The 17,076-nt window shown below is 44.8% G+C and overlaps 1 protein-coding gene across 1 annotated transcript; it reads left to right on the top strand.

The window, feature by feature from the left end:
• The first annotated feature begins 891 nt into the window (after positions 1–891).
• On the top strand, positions 892–12,675 carry LOC132087025 (RNA polymerase II elongation factor ELL2-like). The gene is given in 7 exon segments (XM_059493051.1): positions 892–1,020; positions 3,856–3,987; positions 6,039–6,163; positions 11,746–11,877; positions 12,189–12,195; positions 12,359–12,403; positions 12,538–12,675. Coding segments are annotated over 7 exon segments (708 nt in total).
• The last annotated feature ends 4,401 nt before the right edge of the window (positions 12,676–17,076 follow it).

Genomic DNA, 17,076 nt, shown 5'->3' with positions numbered 1-17,076 from the left:
AGAGTTCTGTAGAGTTCTGAAAGCCCTTCAGGCTGGGTGCATCTGTTTGATGCTCACCGGCACAGGGCAGGAGCGCTCAGAGCCTTCGGCGGCTGCAGCGAGAGCGGGGGTGTCAGAGCCACAGCGAGTGTTGTTCCACCTTGGCTGGCTCCAGCACCCGTTGTTCAAGAGCCCGATCCATCCACTGAGTGGAGGTAATTATTTACAGTTCTGTGCAGAAAGGGGGGCTCAGGGACAAATTCACAAATCCAGCAACACGAGAACCCAGAATGTTTGAGTATTTATACATTTGAGCAAAGAAAGGAATCAGTGTTCATTGAATGCAAGTTCCCTAGTTCTCTTCATAAGGAGTATTCTGTCTGCTGTTGGGTAATGATCCTCTCACTTCTTATGCTCATTAGTCTGCAAGCTCAATCTCCCCTTCTTCTCAGAGTTTTCTTGAGTAAAAAGCTGGAATGGCCTTTTACTCTGCTGGAGCTGATTCAGCACAGTTGCTGCATTGCCTTTATCAGTTTGTTCCTTTTTTCAAGGATTTGTCCAATTATTCTTGTGCCCATAAATTCTGCATTTTTTGCGTCCACCATCAGTGGTGCATCCTTCTGCCCAAGCCTTGCTGACCTGCCCTGTGTCTGAGGTCACTGAAGCCTGTCAGGCCCTGCACCTCCACAAGGCAATTCAGCCAAGAAGTCACCTGCCTTTCCAAGGCCTGGCCATCGCTTCCAGCTTGTTGGCTACTTCTTGTTTCATGGGAATCGTCTCCCTTCTTGTTGATGAGCCTTGGAAGCCACAAAGGCCAAACGTCCAGGAACATGTTTTCCTAAGAAAGATTTTACATTTTTCAGATTTTCAGCAGTGTGTGTGTGGGAGCGGGAGCAGCCGAGGCAGAGCGGGATGGCGGAGCTGCGGGCCTGGGCAGGATCCAGTGAGTTCCGCAGGGCCCCAATCCGCACTGCGTCCCGCAGGGCCCCCACCAGCACTGCCATGCCCGTCAGGGTGAGCCAGAGGTGCCAGGAGCAGCAGGTGAGGGGCAGGTGTGGGGCTGTGCGGGTTGGCAGCGGGCGGGGCTTGGCCATGGTGTTGGTGTCAGGTGCTGCTGAGCCCGCGGGACCTGTTGGGCAGGGCTGGGGCCCCTCTGGTGCTCCAAGGGCCCTTTGAGGCAGCTGCCCAGGGGGAAGCGACTCATGGGGATGGCACGGAGGAGGTGCCAGTGGAACTGGGAGGTTCTCTGATGGAAGTGGCTCTCAGGGAATGATATGGAGAAAGTGCCAGCGGAAGTGAGAGGTTGCTGTAATGGATTCAAGTGGCACTCAGGGATTACACGGAGGAGGTGCCAGTGGAAGTCAGATATTCTCCATGCTGTGACACTCAGGAAATTCATGCTCTGGATGTGGCTCGTGGCCAAAATGCATGGATTTCTCATAGTTCCAAGTTTGTACTGCACTCACTGAACATCTGTCATGCATAGTGGAGAACTGCACCCACATGCACACCATTTCAAAGCTTTTCTAGTTACTGGTGCACATTTAGTAAACAAAGACATTAATCTTCATTGGTTCTAAATTAAAGAATTCCTTCCATAGAGTAATATTCTGTGTTCTATTGGGTAGTGATGTCTCCCTTCTCATGGTAATTAGTCCACAAGTTTCAGTCCATTTATCATAGCTTTTTTGATTTTATCTCAGCCAATTTTGCCTTCAGAATGAAGCAATTGGTTTGCAGTAGTGGTTTTTGTTAAAAAATATGCTTATGCCAATAGACATTTGAGTGATTTTTGAGTTCCAATGGAATGTGTTACACGCTGTACTAAACGATGATTTCAGCCAGGCAACCAAATTTTGAATTAACTTAGGATAAACTATTTCCTATAACTTAGGATAAACTGTTTTACATCTATGGAAATGATTGCCTCTAGAGCTGAGGAAAAGAGAAAGGATTTTGGTGCCTGTTACAGCTGAAATTAATATTTTTGCAGTTGAAGTTGTTCTTGGAGTTGACTCCAGGATGTGCAGCTTCCTTAGTGCCAATAAATCCCAGTGTCAGGTACTGCCCTGGCTTTCAGATCTTTTTGTGAGCCTCTCTGGATTTTTAGCTTAGCACTGACCAGTTCAATTGTACTCAGGGACTTGATTTCAAGGGAAGCCTGTGCCTATAAATTCCAGCAATTGGGAAAGGATGACTTGCTACTCCAAGGCTTGGCTGCATTAGAGGCTGAGTGAGGGTGGCTCTCTCAGGGCACTTTTGTAACCAGCTGTTTTCAGAGTGAGAACTGTGTCAAAGCAGCCCTTTTTGGTGATGTGACAGCAAACCTCTGCAAATACAGCTCTTGTTTAAAAAGGAGGGCCTAGTTAATCAGCAGTAATGGAGAGTAGGCTGAAGATTTTACAGAAAATTTCTTTCCCATTTTAGACAAATGCCAGTGAGGTGTTGCACAATGGAAGTACACAGGATGTCAAATCGTGTAACCCACTTGGAGGTATGGCTGCTTTTCATATTTTGCTCAGTGTCTGTAAGATTTTCCACTTGGTAATTAATTTTTGTGGCATGTTCATTGGAAAGGGAATCTTTTGTGTTCAGAGATCTCAACCTGGAGGTGGTTTGCCCTCAGACCAGACTTGCAGTCTCTTGTCACAGCATTCAGCCACTGGTTTGTTTTCCCCCAAGAAAGTCTGCCAGTCCTTCCTTGTTCCCATACTGCTTGATGGGTTGGATTTTGGAGCATGGAGGTCAAAGTTTGGACCACCTCATGCACCTATATTCACAGTCTTGGTAGCTAATGTTTTGGTTTTGGAACACCTAGGCACTGTCATTATCCATTAAATCTAATTGGGAAATTGAAAGAAAATGCCCTTCAGAAAGTTGCATAAAGAATTTTATAAGGTCAGCATGGGAAAACCATGCTTGATTTAATTTTTTATCTTGGTCATTAATAGCTTTGTGAAATTCTGCATTGGGTTCTTTTGAGGAAAATAGAAAGGAAGATATTGATGTCATCTTGTCCATGGATTCCAACATTTCCCACAAAGCACAATGTGCTTAGGTGGTGCCATTTGTATTAACCTGTTCTGAGTGCAGTTTCCCCAAGGAGCCTGGCTCCAGGCAGACACCAGGTGCACATTCCCCTTCCAGGCACTCAGTGGTGCTGCCTGCGGCAGGGAGCTGAGCCAGGCACAGCCAGCTGCCCTGAGCAAAACAGGCTCTGACCTGGCTGTGGCTGCAGTCACCTGCCTGCAGGGACATCCCTGCCCCTGCGAGTGCAGCTCTTGCTCTGCCTTAGCCTAGTGCAGAGCATTTTAAGGCAGCACCATGGTGGCTTCTGAAGAGACAAAACTCAACTTCTGAACTTCTCATTGGGGACTTTCTTTTTCACATGTGTGATTCTTGCTGGCAATCTACATAGATCCTAAGGGAATATTTAACACTGAATACCTGGGGTGTTAGGACTGGCAGTAGTGAGAGAGTTGTGGAACTTGGTGCTGATTTTGCTTTGAGCTGGCACAGAGAAACTCAGGTGAGACAGGACTAGTTGCTGGTAGGGTACAGGTTTCCTTTCCAATATGCTCCCTACAGTACCAGTTAGGGACTGGGCTTTTTCACAGAATCAGACAATATGTGAGTTGGAAGTGATCCACAAGGATATTCAATATCAGCTCTGTCTCCAAGATATCCATCATCATTTTAAATCAACTGTTTTGCCTTCTGCCAACTTCCCATTTGACACTTCTTTTTCTGTTTTCCTTTCCTTTGGGAACACAAACAGATGTGAGAAGAGTCAAATCACACACTTCATGTCCTGCCCCTGAAGACAAGAGAAAAAGCCCATGAAGCCTGCAGAGAGGGAACAGTGCTGTTTATCAGCGACCCTACAGGGACAGGGTGATTCATTTACTTGCTCTGAGGGCTTACAAGAAGCCAGAGTTGCTTGCTCACTTGCAGAGAGATGGAGTAATGCAAAAGGACAAGGGCAGCCTTGCAAAGATCCTTCAGCAGGTGTGGAAGGATATATCCTGTGGAGTTTGTGACAGCATTATTTCCACCACACTATTCTTTTGTTCCTAATTGTCACTTGTTCCTCCACTCTTTAAATTAGATACTGATGAACAACTTAGGAAATGCTCCCTGTTAAGTTTTTCCATCAACTTCATCCAGAGGTCTCAAGCTGCAGGTCCATGTGACAAAAAGAAAGAAAACTTCAAAACTATTGGGGCATTGTTGTTTTTCTAGAATAGCTGGCAATGAGTAACAGTTTGTAATGTTGTTGCTCCTCTTGCCTTATTCCATTCTCTTTCTTTTCCCTGCACAGTTTAACTGCTTCATTGAGTAACTTCCCAGGGATTCCTTGATTGTGTGAAATGGTTTGTCATGGCACTAAAAATTTCCTGGGAGAAGTTCTGGAGCAAAAATTTCAGGAATTGCAGAGGCCTGTATTTCATTTGAACAGAGTGGGTGGCCTCTCAATAATACTTGGCTTCTGGTGGGATCTCTGGGGATTGTCTTCCAGGGGTGTTCTAGGCACATCCTCCATGACAGAGGTGGTAGCCAAACTTTGAGGAGAGGGTTTCTTGTCATATGAATTAAATCTCCATCTTCCTTGGAACTCTTTTATTCAGTAAATTCTGAGTGCTCCTCTGAATTCCATGGTTATTTTGTTATTACAGCCAGCAATAAGATGCACATGCATTGAAAGATGCAGTGGTTCTTTCCTTCCATTTCAATATTCACTGTTTCCCTAGTCTCTTACTGAATTATGCCAGCATTATTATATCAAGTAGAAACATTTCTTCTTTAGCTAGGAAACCAATTTTTTGAAAGCTAGTCAAGGGAGGAAAATTTAATAAAATTTCAGTTGATCCCACAGTGACTTTTAAGAACTCATTCACTGAACCTGTGAAGTGTGTTGCTGGGTTTGCCCAGGGCAGTGGCAGTGCTTTTTTACCCTGAAGATATTCACAATATAATGACAGCCATGTTCGGCTGTCCCAACTGCACGAGTCCTTTTAGATTTCAAGTTGATTATGAATTTTCAAAGCTCAACTCCTTAGAAGGTAATGAATGAAAACATTTTCTCCTGTTCCATTGCAATGTTTGAGATTTCCCTGTAGTCAATGTGCTGTAGGAGATGTGAACTGCCTCAGGGTCCAGGTTCGCAATCTGAAAGTTCTGTGTGAGCAGCCCTGCAGCCTGAAATGCCTTGCTCAGGCTTTTGTGGATATCAGAGCAAGTGGGGGTTTATTTTGTAGAAATCTCAACTGGGCAGTGTGAGCTTGCTGAGATCTGGTACACACACACTTGCTTCCCTTCCAACACAACCTGAGTTCTGCTTCTGAGGAGTGAATCCCTGATTCTGGGTATCTTTGCTACATCGACTATTTTTTCAGGTGTGTAAAAATAGACATCATCACACATGTAAATTATCAATGTTTATCGTGTTTTCCAGGAGAAAAGTCAAAGTTGTGACAGATGTTAGTGGTGTGTTATATGTGTTATTCAGTGTGTTGCAGGGGTCAAATAGATGAAGACTTTCCCAATGAGCTTTTCTGTGGAACTCTGAGCAGGTGTCAGTTGAAGAAGTCTAAACCTGAACTTTTGATATCAGTGGTCTTCAGGTTTTACTACTACAATTTACTTTTTGAGGTGACTTTGTCTTCAGGAAGATATGAATCTCATTTCATTTCAAAGGAATTACAGCAAGGCATGTGCATGGCCTTCTCATGGCAGAATTTTTCTGGAATGAACCCTGGCTCTACCACATGAAGAGGGACTCTGGGCCTATCCCCCTCGCCTTACACATTGTAGCTCTCAATGTTGTTTTCAAAGGAACACTTGGTAGATATGGATGGAGATCCTGGGTTGTTTCCAATTGGTGAGACATTAATATGGCTTAAAACTCATGTGACAGAGGAATAATCAAACTCTGTACAAAAAGATATAATTGGTTGAAACTGGGTTCTCACAAGCATCTGTTCAGGACCCATCATATTTCTGTAGTTTGCATGCAGCTAGCATGATAAAGATTTGTTTTGCTACATGTCTGCCTGTAGGTAGCCAAGTGGAATGCAAAGGATAATTCCTTCAGTCTGAAGGAACATCTCTTTCAAACCCTTCAGACTGATTGGCCTGGCTACACTGAAGTAGACAGACAGAAGTTGAAGTTAATACTCTCTGGGTAAGTTCAGTCTTTCAGAGAAAGGAAAAAAATATTCCTGGTTAATGAAGCTTAGATTGTTAGAATATGGTGAGGTATCAGGGACCTGCCAGGATCCTGGCCCTGCACAGGACACCACAAGAATCACACCAGGTGCTCAAGAGTGTTGTCCAAACACTTCTTGAAGCCTCCTGCAGTGACCACTGGCCTGGGGAGCCTGTTGCAGTGCTCAAGCACCCTCTGGGCCATGAATGTTTTTCTGCTATCCTGCCTAAAGCTCCCCCAACTCGGCTTCATGCTGTTTCCTTGAGTCCTGACACTGAAGGTCTGTCTCCCCTGCAAGGAAAGAATTTTGACAGTTGATATTTAGGCCTTGTAACATGAAATATTGGACCATCCATACAGAAAATCAGCTCCCTCTCAGAACACCACCAACACCAGCCAAGCGACATCTCCGGGGCCTTCTGAGAGAGATGCTGCAGTAAGACCTGCTCAGGTATTTTGTGCATTTTTAACATTCTGGACTGTATGGTAAATTATAGCAGACTTGCTGGTGGTGTAAAATTGTCATGTGAATGTGCAGGACCTTCCCTTTTGGGGAAGCCTTTGATGGAGCTCCTGAAGGGAGTGTCTTTCTCCCAAAGCATTTTAGCTACAGACTTGAAGTAGGATGGGAAAGTGAGAATGAGATAGAGTCTGTGTTTACCCACAGTACTTCCTGGTTTGAATGCCCTTTTTTGTGTAGAAAGATGTGTGTTTAAGCTGGGCCAGTTCAGAAAAACTACTTTTTCAGAATGGGAGGAAAATCTGACCCTGATTATAGGTTAATGACTGAATTGTTTTGTTATTGATGCAGAAACGGCCTCTGGCTTCTGACTTTACCAGTCCTGTGATGAGCAAGAAGAGGAGAATTGGCCACCAGCCCAGTCATGTCCAGCCAGCAGCTGGTGGCCACTTTTCTTCTTTCCTTCTGCCTTCCGCATTTCTGTTCTCTTTGGACATGTCTCCAAGTGCTGGCTCCACTTCCCCCTGCACTCATGTGGTGCAACCAACAGAGAAATTTCAGAGTTCCAGGGTCCCAGTACCTGCCAGGGAGCAGAAGGAGATCCCCAATTCAAACAGGGAGAAAAATGAATTGGGGAGGCTGACGCAATGGCACCGCTTGGATTTTGATGAAGGTATTGATGTGTTGGTTTTCCTGACTCCTGTGTGGATAACTGTGGGATAAAAATTTGGTTATTAAGAGAACCTTCTGCCCAAATGAAGGTGAAAGCATGACTCCTTTCCACAGTCAATAGTAAAAATGTTATTGAAGAGGAAATGCAAACTGGGAAGATAGAAAGAAATGAGAGAAGAGAGGGAGGGTGAGGGGAAGAGAGAGACATTACGTAGGGAGATATCATCACCACATGGACTCTCTGTTGTCCAGCCTGTCCTTCTTCACCCATGGTCTGCTCAGTGATGGGTGTCCCCAGGTCTCTCTGGAGGTGCCACCTTTAGACTGTCCAAGATTGGAGTATCCACAGGTTGGTCACAGCTGTCCCCACATCTTGGGCTAGAAGCCATGCAAGCAGTGATTTTCCTTACCCACAGTCTCTACAGTGGAGGTTTTGTCTGGTGTCCTAATTCCAAACCTTCTCTTCTGTTAGCCCAAGGCTTCGTGCTTTTCTTCTTGCCAGTTGTGCTTTTCTCACAATTCCTGTTGTGGTGGCTTATCTTATGGGAAAATGGAAAATCCTTCTTTAACAGCATTCTGAAATAGTTAATTGTGCTCTTGCACCTTATGAAAAGGGAGCTCTGAAAGTGGGCACTGGATGCAGGAAGGCACTGCTCTACATGACTGCTCTGCCATTATCCCTGCTGGATGGTCATGATAAATCAAGACTTTTTTTTTTCTGCCATCACATAAGATTTTGACTCTTGGTTTAGAAGACAATAACAGCAAAGCCCAGAACCTGTGCTGCTGGATCCTTGTGGAAAACTACAACAAAACTACAATTTCTAACCTCATTTTTATAAATTCTTTCTTTAAGTAGTGCAAAACCAATGAAGAACAATGAAATCTGAAATAGATTGCTGTTGGGAGAAGGTGGTTAAAAGGAAGAGCCAGGCACTAGGAAGCCAAAGGGAGTTTGTTTTCTTTCCATCTGATTTCTACTGAACAGAAAGTAGACTGAGACAGCACTTTTTCCATTAGAAGATTTTCAAGACTGCATGCTGAAGTCAGAAACCTGTCACACATTTATTGCAGACTAGTTCACTGAAACGTGTCGATCAAATCTCAGTGATTCCATGGTTGTTCATTGAACTCAGCCTTTTCATGGAAACCGCAAAAGCTGCAAAACATAGGCTGTGGTTTCCTGGAGTTCTACTTTGAACTGTGCTGGGAGTTTTCTCTCCATCCCTGCTGCAGAATTTCATTTTTCAAAACCTGTAGAAGTGGTACAGACTGGAAACAGCATTGAAAAGCTAAACAGAAATGCATAAAGAACACCTGATTTCTGATGACAGGGACACACCCAGAAGGGCAGAGTTCAGTTACTTTGTTAAATCTGTTGGTTGCCTCTTTTGGAGGTTGACCTTGCAAATTCCAAGTTGGGTTCAGCCTGGAGGCAGGTTTGGAGTGTGCAGATGCCTCTTGCTAGTGGTGGTGTGCTTGTAGAGACAGGTGCTTTGAGATGGTCTTTCCACATTTCTTCTGAACATAGACACGGTACCTGCAAACCTTGGGATGCCTTTGGAAGGATTTTTGCTTGAATCTATAAACTCATGTGAGCAGCATTCTTCAGGGGCCAGTTCCCAAATTCTGCCCAGCTTTTTTTCCAGTGAAGGAAATTCTGTTCTGTGTTTCAAGTTGCGGCTTAGGCTGAAGCTTTCTTGTGGACTGAGGCATGAGAGCAAACGCGCTTTTGGAAATGAAATGCTCACTGCAAAGCTGTTTTTCCAAGTTGTGTTGAACGTACAGTGACTATTGGTATTTCTGCCCAGTTTTATTACCACTATTACACTTCCTTTTATTCTTCTGCTATCCAACTAAAATCAACAAAAGCAAGTGGAACATCACACAACAGCTCTTTCCTCAAGAATTGAAGCTCAGGTAGTTTAAACATTGTCAAGAATGGCTGAGTTTTAACAAGATTACTTTGTGTAAACAATGGCAATGGAAGCTCATAAGGAATGTAATGGATCGTGTGGGATTTTTCTGTTTGGCAAAGGACCTGAAATGGAAAACAGAAAGAGATTACCAAGATCCTGAGTATTCCTTCCTGTTTCAGCTGACTATTCCTTATGACAGATCTTTTCAATATCATCATAATTCTTGAACATTTCTTTGGAAAGAGGGCTTGATGTTATATGTATAATGCTTCCCAATTGCCTTTGCCAATAGGCAAAGGACAATTCCCAAGTGCAGAGCTGTTTCCAACCCCATCTTGCCACGTTAGTGAGGAGCACTGGGTTTTGTCTGCAGGGTATTGGAGCCTTAGTGCCAGTAAGCCCTATAGAATGGAATTGGCTTTCCTGCTGACAAGAGTGCAGGCACTCATCCGAACTGTGGTCCTCTGGAATTGGCAGGGAAGTGGGGATAAAAACATTGCATGAGAAGAACTTCAGCTTTCTTCTCTATTTTTTGTTAGAACCTCCATGTTGATCTCTCTCAAGCTGTTGTCTTTTGTGAAGCTGCATCTTTTGCTGCATGACTTGAATGGCTGTGCAGATGCCGCCTCATGCCTTCAAATACGAAAAGCTGAGCTGGGGCTAACACTGTGGGAATGCACAACCTATAGAATAAAGTGGCCATTCCGTCTTTCTAATTTCCAGGAATGGGTTCTTTGGAGGTTGTGTCTGTTGTATTATTAAATGTTGTTGCTTCTTGTGAGTAATTAGCTATGAGAGGAACACTCTGAAGGACTTTTTCAAGACTGTCCAATGGGGATCTTTTGGCCTTTTAACGATCTCCTGATGAAGAGTGTCAAAATTGTGCTTTTCTGCCGGAGCAAGAAAAGAGACTTCCATTGTCTCCACATGCTCTGCAACAAGCAAACAACCAGACTATCTGAGGTGAGTAAAAGAACAATTTACCCTTTTTTACAAATTTACCCAATTTACAAATTACTCTCAGTGGGGTGCAGTGTCAATGTCTTTCCTGTGCTGAAAGGGTGAGTTTTAGCAGGTTGAGTTGGGCCTGGAAGGCTCAGAGCAGAGATGAACACCGAGGTGGGTTAGGCCCAGACGGGCCCTCCCTTCCTGCAGTGCAGTTGCACAGGCTCAGCTGCAGCAGTGCTGCTGCATCCCCTCATCGAATTTGCAGTGCAGGAGGGGAGAGAGAAGTGTGTGTGTGTGTGTGTGTGTGTGTGGTATAAAAGTCTGGAACTTGCTGCCAGCTTGTGTGAGAGCAGGGATGTTGGCAAGGGCAGTCAGGCCTCCTGCAGCTTTGGGGCAGCTGCAGCCTTTGGAGCAGGCGCGGCAGGGCCCTGGGTCACATTGCTCCGGTGCCTCCCAAAATGTTGCAAGCCACCTGTAGTTTTCTTTTCAAAATTATCCTGCACACTGGTCAGGTGTATCTGGCCTGGGATGCATCCTTGGCACAAACTGTTGTCTGTCCTGGGACTGAACTTCAACTTGTTGAGGATTTACTGCTTGTAAATATTATTGTCAGGATGGTTTGAATTGTTTCTTCCCATGTGAAAGATGTTAATGTCATCCAAAAAGAACCAGGTCTTCAGGCCCAAAGGAGCAGAAGCATTGGTGTGAGAGTGTTGGGAAATGGCATTTATTGTTCTCATTGCCACTTCATCTGGATTTTTATCATGAGCTTGATAAATGTCATGCCTGTTGATTTAAGGGAGAAGGGAATGAAGAAGGTTTGACCCCCATCAGTGGCTGTAGGCATTAATGAATTTTTCCCTCCTTAGGAGCAGATGCTGTTTGGGTAGTAGTTGTAGTTTCAGGCTGATATAGAGACTGTTTTTTTGGCTATATTACAAATGCCTCAGTTCCATGGTCAGTGATGTAACTGCTGTCCACTTGAAGAATCAGATATTATCATTAACTCTGCCATTAGACAGACAAGAATGTAGCTCAGAAGTCCAGAACTCTGTGCACTCAAGTCAGAAGTCAGAACTCTGTGCACTCAACTCCATAAATGCAGTCCCTGACAAATACGTTTTACAGATGTATTGTCACAGGTAAATGTAACTAATTTAAGCTTTTCCTACAGAGGAAGAGAATATAATTTAGTAATGTATCTCCTCTCCATGAAGCTGCTGTGTTTGTTTGTCCTTTGACATTTGAAATGAGGGCATATATTTTCTAAGTGTGCTCCACTTGCTAATGAAGAAAACCTCTACGATGTAAACTATTAGTAAGTAAGTTTCATAGAAATGTGGCAGATTCCTAGAGTTACCTGATTACATTCTCTTGAAGCACATGAGCTTGAAAGTAGAAACTGTCAGTCCCAGAGCAACAGACTCAAAACTTGGGTGTCTGTGTTTGACAATATCCTGTACTTGGTGTAAAATTACATGTGTTTTATGGACTAGAAACATACTGGAATGTTCTCTTAGAGTTCACTCATAGAAAAATGGCCTCATTTTTTCCCTTAGAAAATACGTAGCCATTGTTTCCTTGGAGCAACGCCAGCGCTACAAGGATGACTTCAATGCAGAGTATGAGGAATACGGGAATTTACATTCCCTAATTGACAAGACCACAAAGAAGTTCAGACAGTTTCAGGAGTAATGGAAGTCTTTGATTCCAGGCTCTGAAACCTATCAGGTAAAGAAGGATAAAACTATGAAGGCTGTGCTTCATCATCGCAGCACAGCAGTGTTTTGGATTCCCTGGAACTGCTCAGTGAAACAAAGTGAACCTGTAGAATTGGCATATATGCTCAGACACTGCTTGGGCTGGGTCTGATTTTTGCCAGACCCTGCCCCAAAACGCCTTTTTTGAGCTGTCTATGAAGAAACACTAAGGGGAGAGATGTCCCAAACAGAGTCTTAGACCATGGGCTCCTTCTGTTGCCTGTTGAGAGGCTTAATTGCAGATCTTGGGTGATGCTGGGAGAGGGAGATTTGTTCTTGCAAATATCCCAGAAGAGTGGTGGCTGACAGAGAAGAAAATGTCTAGAGTCAGACTGAATGAACTTTTAGTGTTTTACCAAAGTTTGCATTTTATGGTGGTGGTGAAACATTCCTCATGTTTTTTCTCTTGTAGGCACTGCATCATCAAATCCTAGCAGATTATCAGCAGTTACAACAGGTACGTGTGACATCAGAGCTGCAGGGCCATGGTAACTGCTGAGTTTGCCTCAAGACTATTTAAAAGCAAAGGACATCAGACTCTAGGGTCTGCAGAAGTGTTTGCATGCCCTAAGTTTTCTTTCTCCTTCACAGGGTAGCCCCAACTACTCTGAAATGAAGAGCAGGTGCCTGTACCTCCACAACAAGCTGGCCCATATTCAGAGCCGCATTTCTGAATTTGACCAGCAGTGAGTGGAGTCCTGGCACCAGACATCTGCTTCAGCCTCGTGACATCTGCAGACCCTGGATTTTTTATTTCATCTAGAAGATTAGGTTTTTAGGAATATTTAAGTTAGTATTGAACAGTAGGTTATGTTAGCACTGAGCCGTAGATTATTTCTTAAAAGTGTAGGATTAGTTCAAAGAAGTTTGGTAAGTTTAAAAAGTTGAAAGATGATAGTTTTGAACATTAACAATGAAGAAATCACACTATTTGTAATTCTTTCTCTCATTGTTGCTTGTATAATTTTTGGAGTGGATTTCTTCTGGTCTATTCTGTTCTTCAAGTCTTAAATTTGTCCACTGAAATAAATTTATCGGTAGAGGGTGGAAGCCCATTACGTGTACTAATGAAGCTGTGCTCCTTTTAAGAATAGATTTTGGCCGATGGAAATTCTTTATAAGTTTTGTGGTGTTTTTTGATCTTTCTTGTTAATGCGAAACTGGTAAAAGGCATTGAAGTTTGGACAACCCTGTCTGCAAATCGCTTTGGTTTGGAGGGTTACAGAGCAGTGTGCATGGGCTGCTCTCATCTGTCGTCTGAAGCAGCTCTCAGAACAGATTTTAAATAATGGCCTCCCTTTGTCAGTGAGCCAAGGAATATCCAGATCTTTGCAAGAGTTTTGTAAAACACATGGAGTAGTGTTGGAGGGAGGTACTTCAATGGGTTTTAAAGAGAAATTGGGTTCAAGTGTCCCTATGGAAATGCTGTCCATTTCTTTGCATATTTAAACCAGTCTGTCTCAACCAGCCTTTCTAGAGAGACACAGATGTTGATTTCTGCACAGACCTCTGGGAACTTGGAATAAAGTCCTTTTCCTAAGTTTTCTGCCATTTATTTATTTAGCTGAAACGGTAGATCTGTTACCAGAAAAGACTTAACCTTCCTTTGGGGAAGAATATGAAATTGTCTGAGGCAGGATAAAGGGAACACTCACAGGGGGCTCTGAATGCTCCTTTCTTCCTTAGAGAGGATTCTACAAATTCTCAATTGTCTCCATGCAATGATGTTAAGTCCCTACCTGAGAGATCTTTGAGTGTTTTCTGATTGAACACCTGAGCCATCGTTCCCCATCAAGTGAAGTTCAAGTAATGTCACCTCTTAAACCCTGAGACTTGGGTGCTTTTTTGCCAGGGTCAGGGGTTGCTCCTACAGCTCTGCAGTGCAGCAGCCCCACGAATGCTGCCGTGGGGGGCATGGGGTGAATTGTGCTGGGGAGCCTCCCCTTGGCCTGGTGGCTGCTGCTGGTTGACAGAGTGTGCAAGAATGCTGCTGGCCAAAGCGTGGGCTGAGAGTGGGGATTTTTCATAGTTACCCCTTCATGACCTATCTTGCCTTGTATGGAATTTCTTCTAACTAATTCCACACTGCATAAAGAAGTTATATTTCCATGCTTTTACAAGTCTAATCTTCATATTCCCAGCTGACTCTATTTTCCCCACCAGTTCCTTGTGTATTGGGGCAGGCTTCCCTAGGGGGAAGATGTGTGAATGCACTGGTCCCATCTCCTTTTACTGCTAGAAGAGTGTTTAGGAATACTTGAAATGGGTCCTTTCCACTTTCCTTTAAGTGCCTTGTTGTTGTGCTTTCTGGCATACACACAGTCCCCAGGTTGATTAGGATGTACCTGAGCATCCAAAGTCCTAAGGGATGCTCATACCCAGAATTTCTGCAGAGATGAGAGAACCTTTTGCAAAGAGGGTTAAAAGGGACTTTACAATCCTTTCTAGAGAAAGTTATGTGATAGGAAATGATAATTTATCATTTCCTATCACATAACTTTCTCTAGAAAGGATTGTAATTTGGTATTGTCTTCCTGTGAGAGTCTGTCTGAATTTTCCCTCATCTGCCTCACGATCGTCATTGGGGGGACCACTGAAGAGAAGATCCCCCCCTGTCTAGAATCTCTGGCTCTGAAGGAAAAAGTCACATGCCGAAGGCCCTGAGACTTGAAAGCTCAGTGTTGAGTTATTGTTTTTACATGTCTGTTTGCTGTATGCTAAGAAGGGGGCACCATGCCCTGTTCGCAACAATAGCAGCTCTGGAAGCTGTCCCACCTCTCGGCCTGGCTGGACTTCTCCTGAGTTTCAGGAGAAGTGGTCTCCCACAGAAGACCCTCACTTGTTTTACAACCACCGTGACAGAGAGACTGAGATGTAAGGAACCTCTCCATCAAGGACTGAGACAGGAGACCTCCATGTGAAAAGGCCCCTCTGCTCCTTCCAAGGACTGGGACTGAAACCCCCAGCCTGGGGGAGGCAAGCTGACCAAGCTGAGGTGTTTGCCTGCAGGTTGTGACCATTGCACCAAGAAAACAGTGGTTCTTGCCTGCTGCCTAGCTTGGACTCTGTGTATCCCCCTTTCTATCCTTTGTTTCAGTTGCGAAATTTATTCTCACTTCCCCCAACAAAAAGAGTATAATTGGTGTGCAATTCAGCCGTGCCTTTGAGATCTCCCCAGCGTAACAGGCGGACCCTTGACTGGACTGGACCAAAGGACTTCATCTCTGCATTGGTAGCTATATTCTCCCCCCTCTCTCCCTTTCTCTCTCTCTCTCCTTTCTCTTTCTCTATCCCTTAATCCCTCTTTCGCATTTTTGCTGTGGTTATTTCAATAAAACTGCACTTGTTTTGATTATCACTGCAAACCCCCTTGTACCATGTTGGTTTTTGCACTCTGAGATCACTCCTATGAACCATCAGGTCATCTGTTCACTAGGACAGATCCTGACAGAGGGTAAAAAAAACCCAGGAATGTTCCAGATAAATCTAAGTTTTAGAAACTTTCTTTTCAATCCTAATCTACAATCCTACTCTACTATCCAACTCTACAAAAGTACTCTTCAGTTCTACTCTAAGATGATTATGGAGTAAATGGTCCTGATGTGATTAGCACAGTGTTTACTTCACTTTCCTCCTCTTCTCTGAAATGGTGAGTGGCGCCAGGATGGATGCTGGCTTGGCTGATTCAAATGGATGCTGCTCACTAAAAAAACCCAACAAAAACCAATGAACCCTGACTTTCCAAGCTCAATACTTCACAGGTTCAATCAGGATTCCGCTGGTTCTTAGAAAGACCCAGAAAGAGGAGCGATTGGACCATCTGCTCCCCAGTTGTTCCCAATGTACAGGACCTTGCCATCGCAGGCAAACCTGGCCCAGAGTCCCACTCATCTGTTTATCGTGATGTCTTCATCTTGCTGGGATTTTTGCCCTGCCAGTGCTCTAGAAATGGTACTTTCTGTCCCTGGGGTTTCTTCCTTTCAGGAAACTCCAATGGCTCACATAGGTGCCTGCCTATGCAAGACAGGCACTATGTTGATTTCCACAGGGAGACAGAGCAGTGTCTACCTTTCCATGCCCTGCCCCTCGTGTGCTGGATGGCACCTTCCTTCCCAGCAGGGCCAGCCCAGTGGCACTGGGCCCTGCAGTTCCCTCTCTGCCACACAACCTGGCACTAACCCTGGCACAGTTCCTGTCTGCTTGAGCGTGCCAGGCAGCAGATGGGGCTGGTACAAGTCCCTCCCAGCTGTCCCTGTTGGCGTGGCAGAAACCTCTAAGGGTGGGCTGGGGGGCACAAACCAGGGCCCCCGGGAGGCTCACAGTGAGCACCCCAGGACCCATCCTGCCAACAGCCAAATCTCTGACCCCTAGGCTGGGACTGGCTTCCTTGGGTTCCTGCACCACCATTTCATGTCTCTGTACCCTGCATTGCTCTACTTCAATTCTTTTGCCATTAGATAAAACTGAGCACCCCACCAAATGACAAAAGAGGGTGACAGAAACAGTCAGAGGAGCTCTCTGACTCAGGAAATGCAGAGAGAGGTGGAGTTACTCAGTTTTGTGAAGAACAGGCCCCAGGGAGACTTTATTGCCACTTTCCAAGACTTCAGAGTGGCTTTGAAGAAAGTGGGGGACATATTTTTTTAACTGTTTTGCGGAGAAATTCTGTCTCATTACAGGGCCAGTTACAATAGGATGTGGGTGAATATTTTTAAACACAAAGGAGATCTAATCAGAGTAGGTCTAATCAGAACTTGTTTACTCGGAGCATGGTGCCACCCTGGCACAGGTTGCCCCAAGAGATTGTAGGTGCCCCATCCCTACAACCATTCCAGGGCAGGTGGGAAAGGGCTCTGAGAAACCTGATCTCATGGAAGATGTCCCTGCTCATTGCAGGATACTTTCACCAGAGGACCTTTACAGGGCCCTGCCAGCCCAGCCCAGTCTAGGATTCCTCATCATTTTCATTTGAAGAGCACCAAGAATGGAGGTGAGGAGGAAGGGGGCTCATCTGATGCCTTGGACTTGAGTGGAGGAGGAGCCCATGCCTCAGAACCTGTTTCACCTGCAGCCCCTTCCCATTTTACCTGCAGGAGCTCCCTGGCAGACCAGCGCTGCTCCTCGTCTGTC

The sequence above is a fragment of the Ammospiza nelsoni genome, chromosome Z (genome assembly GCF_027579445.1).
Source record: "Ammospiza nelsoni isolate bAmmNel1 chromosome Z, bAmmNel1.pri, whole genome shotgun sequence".
NCBI lineage: Eukaryota > Metazoa > Chordata > Aves > Passeriformes > Passerellidae > Ammospiza > Ammospiza nelsoni.
This window is presented reverse-complemented; position numbering and strand designations above follow the sequence as displayed.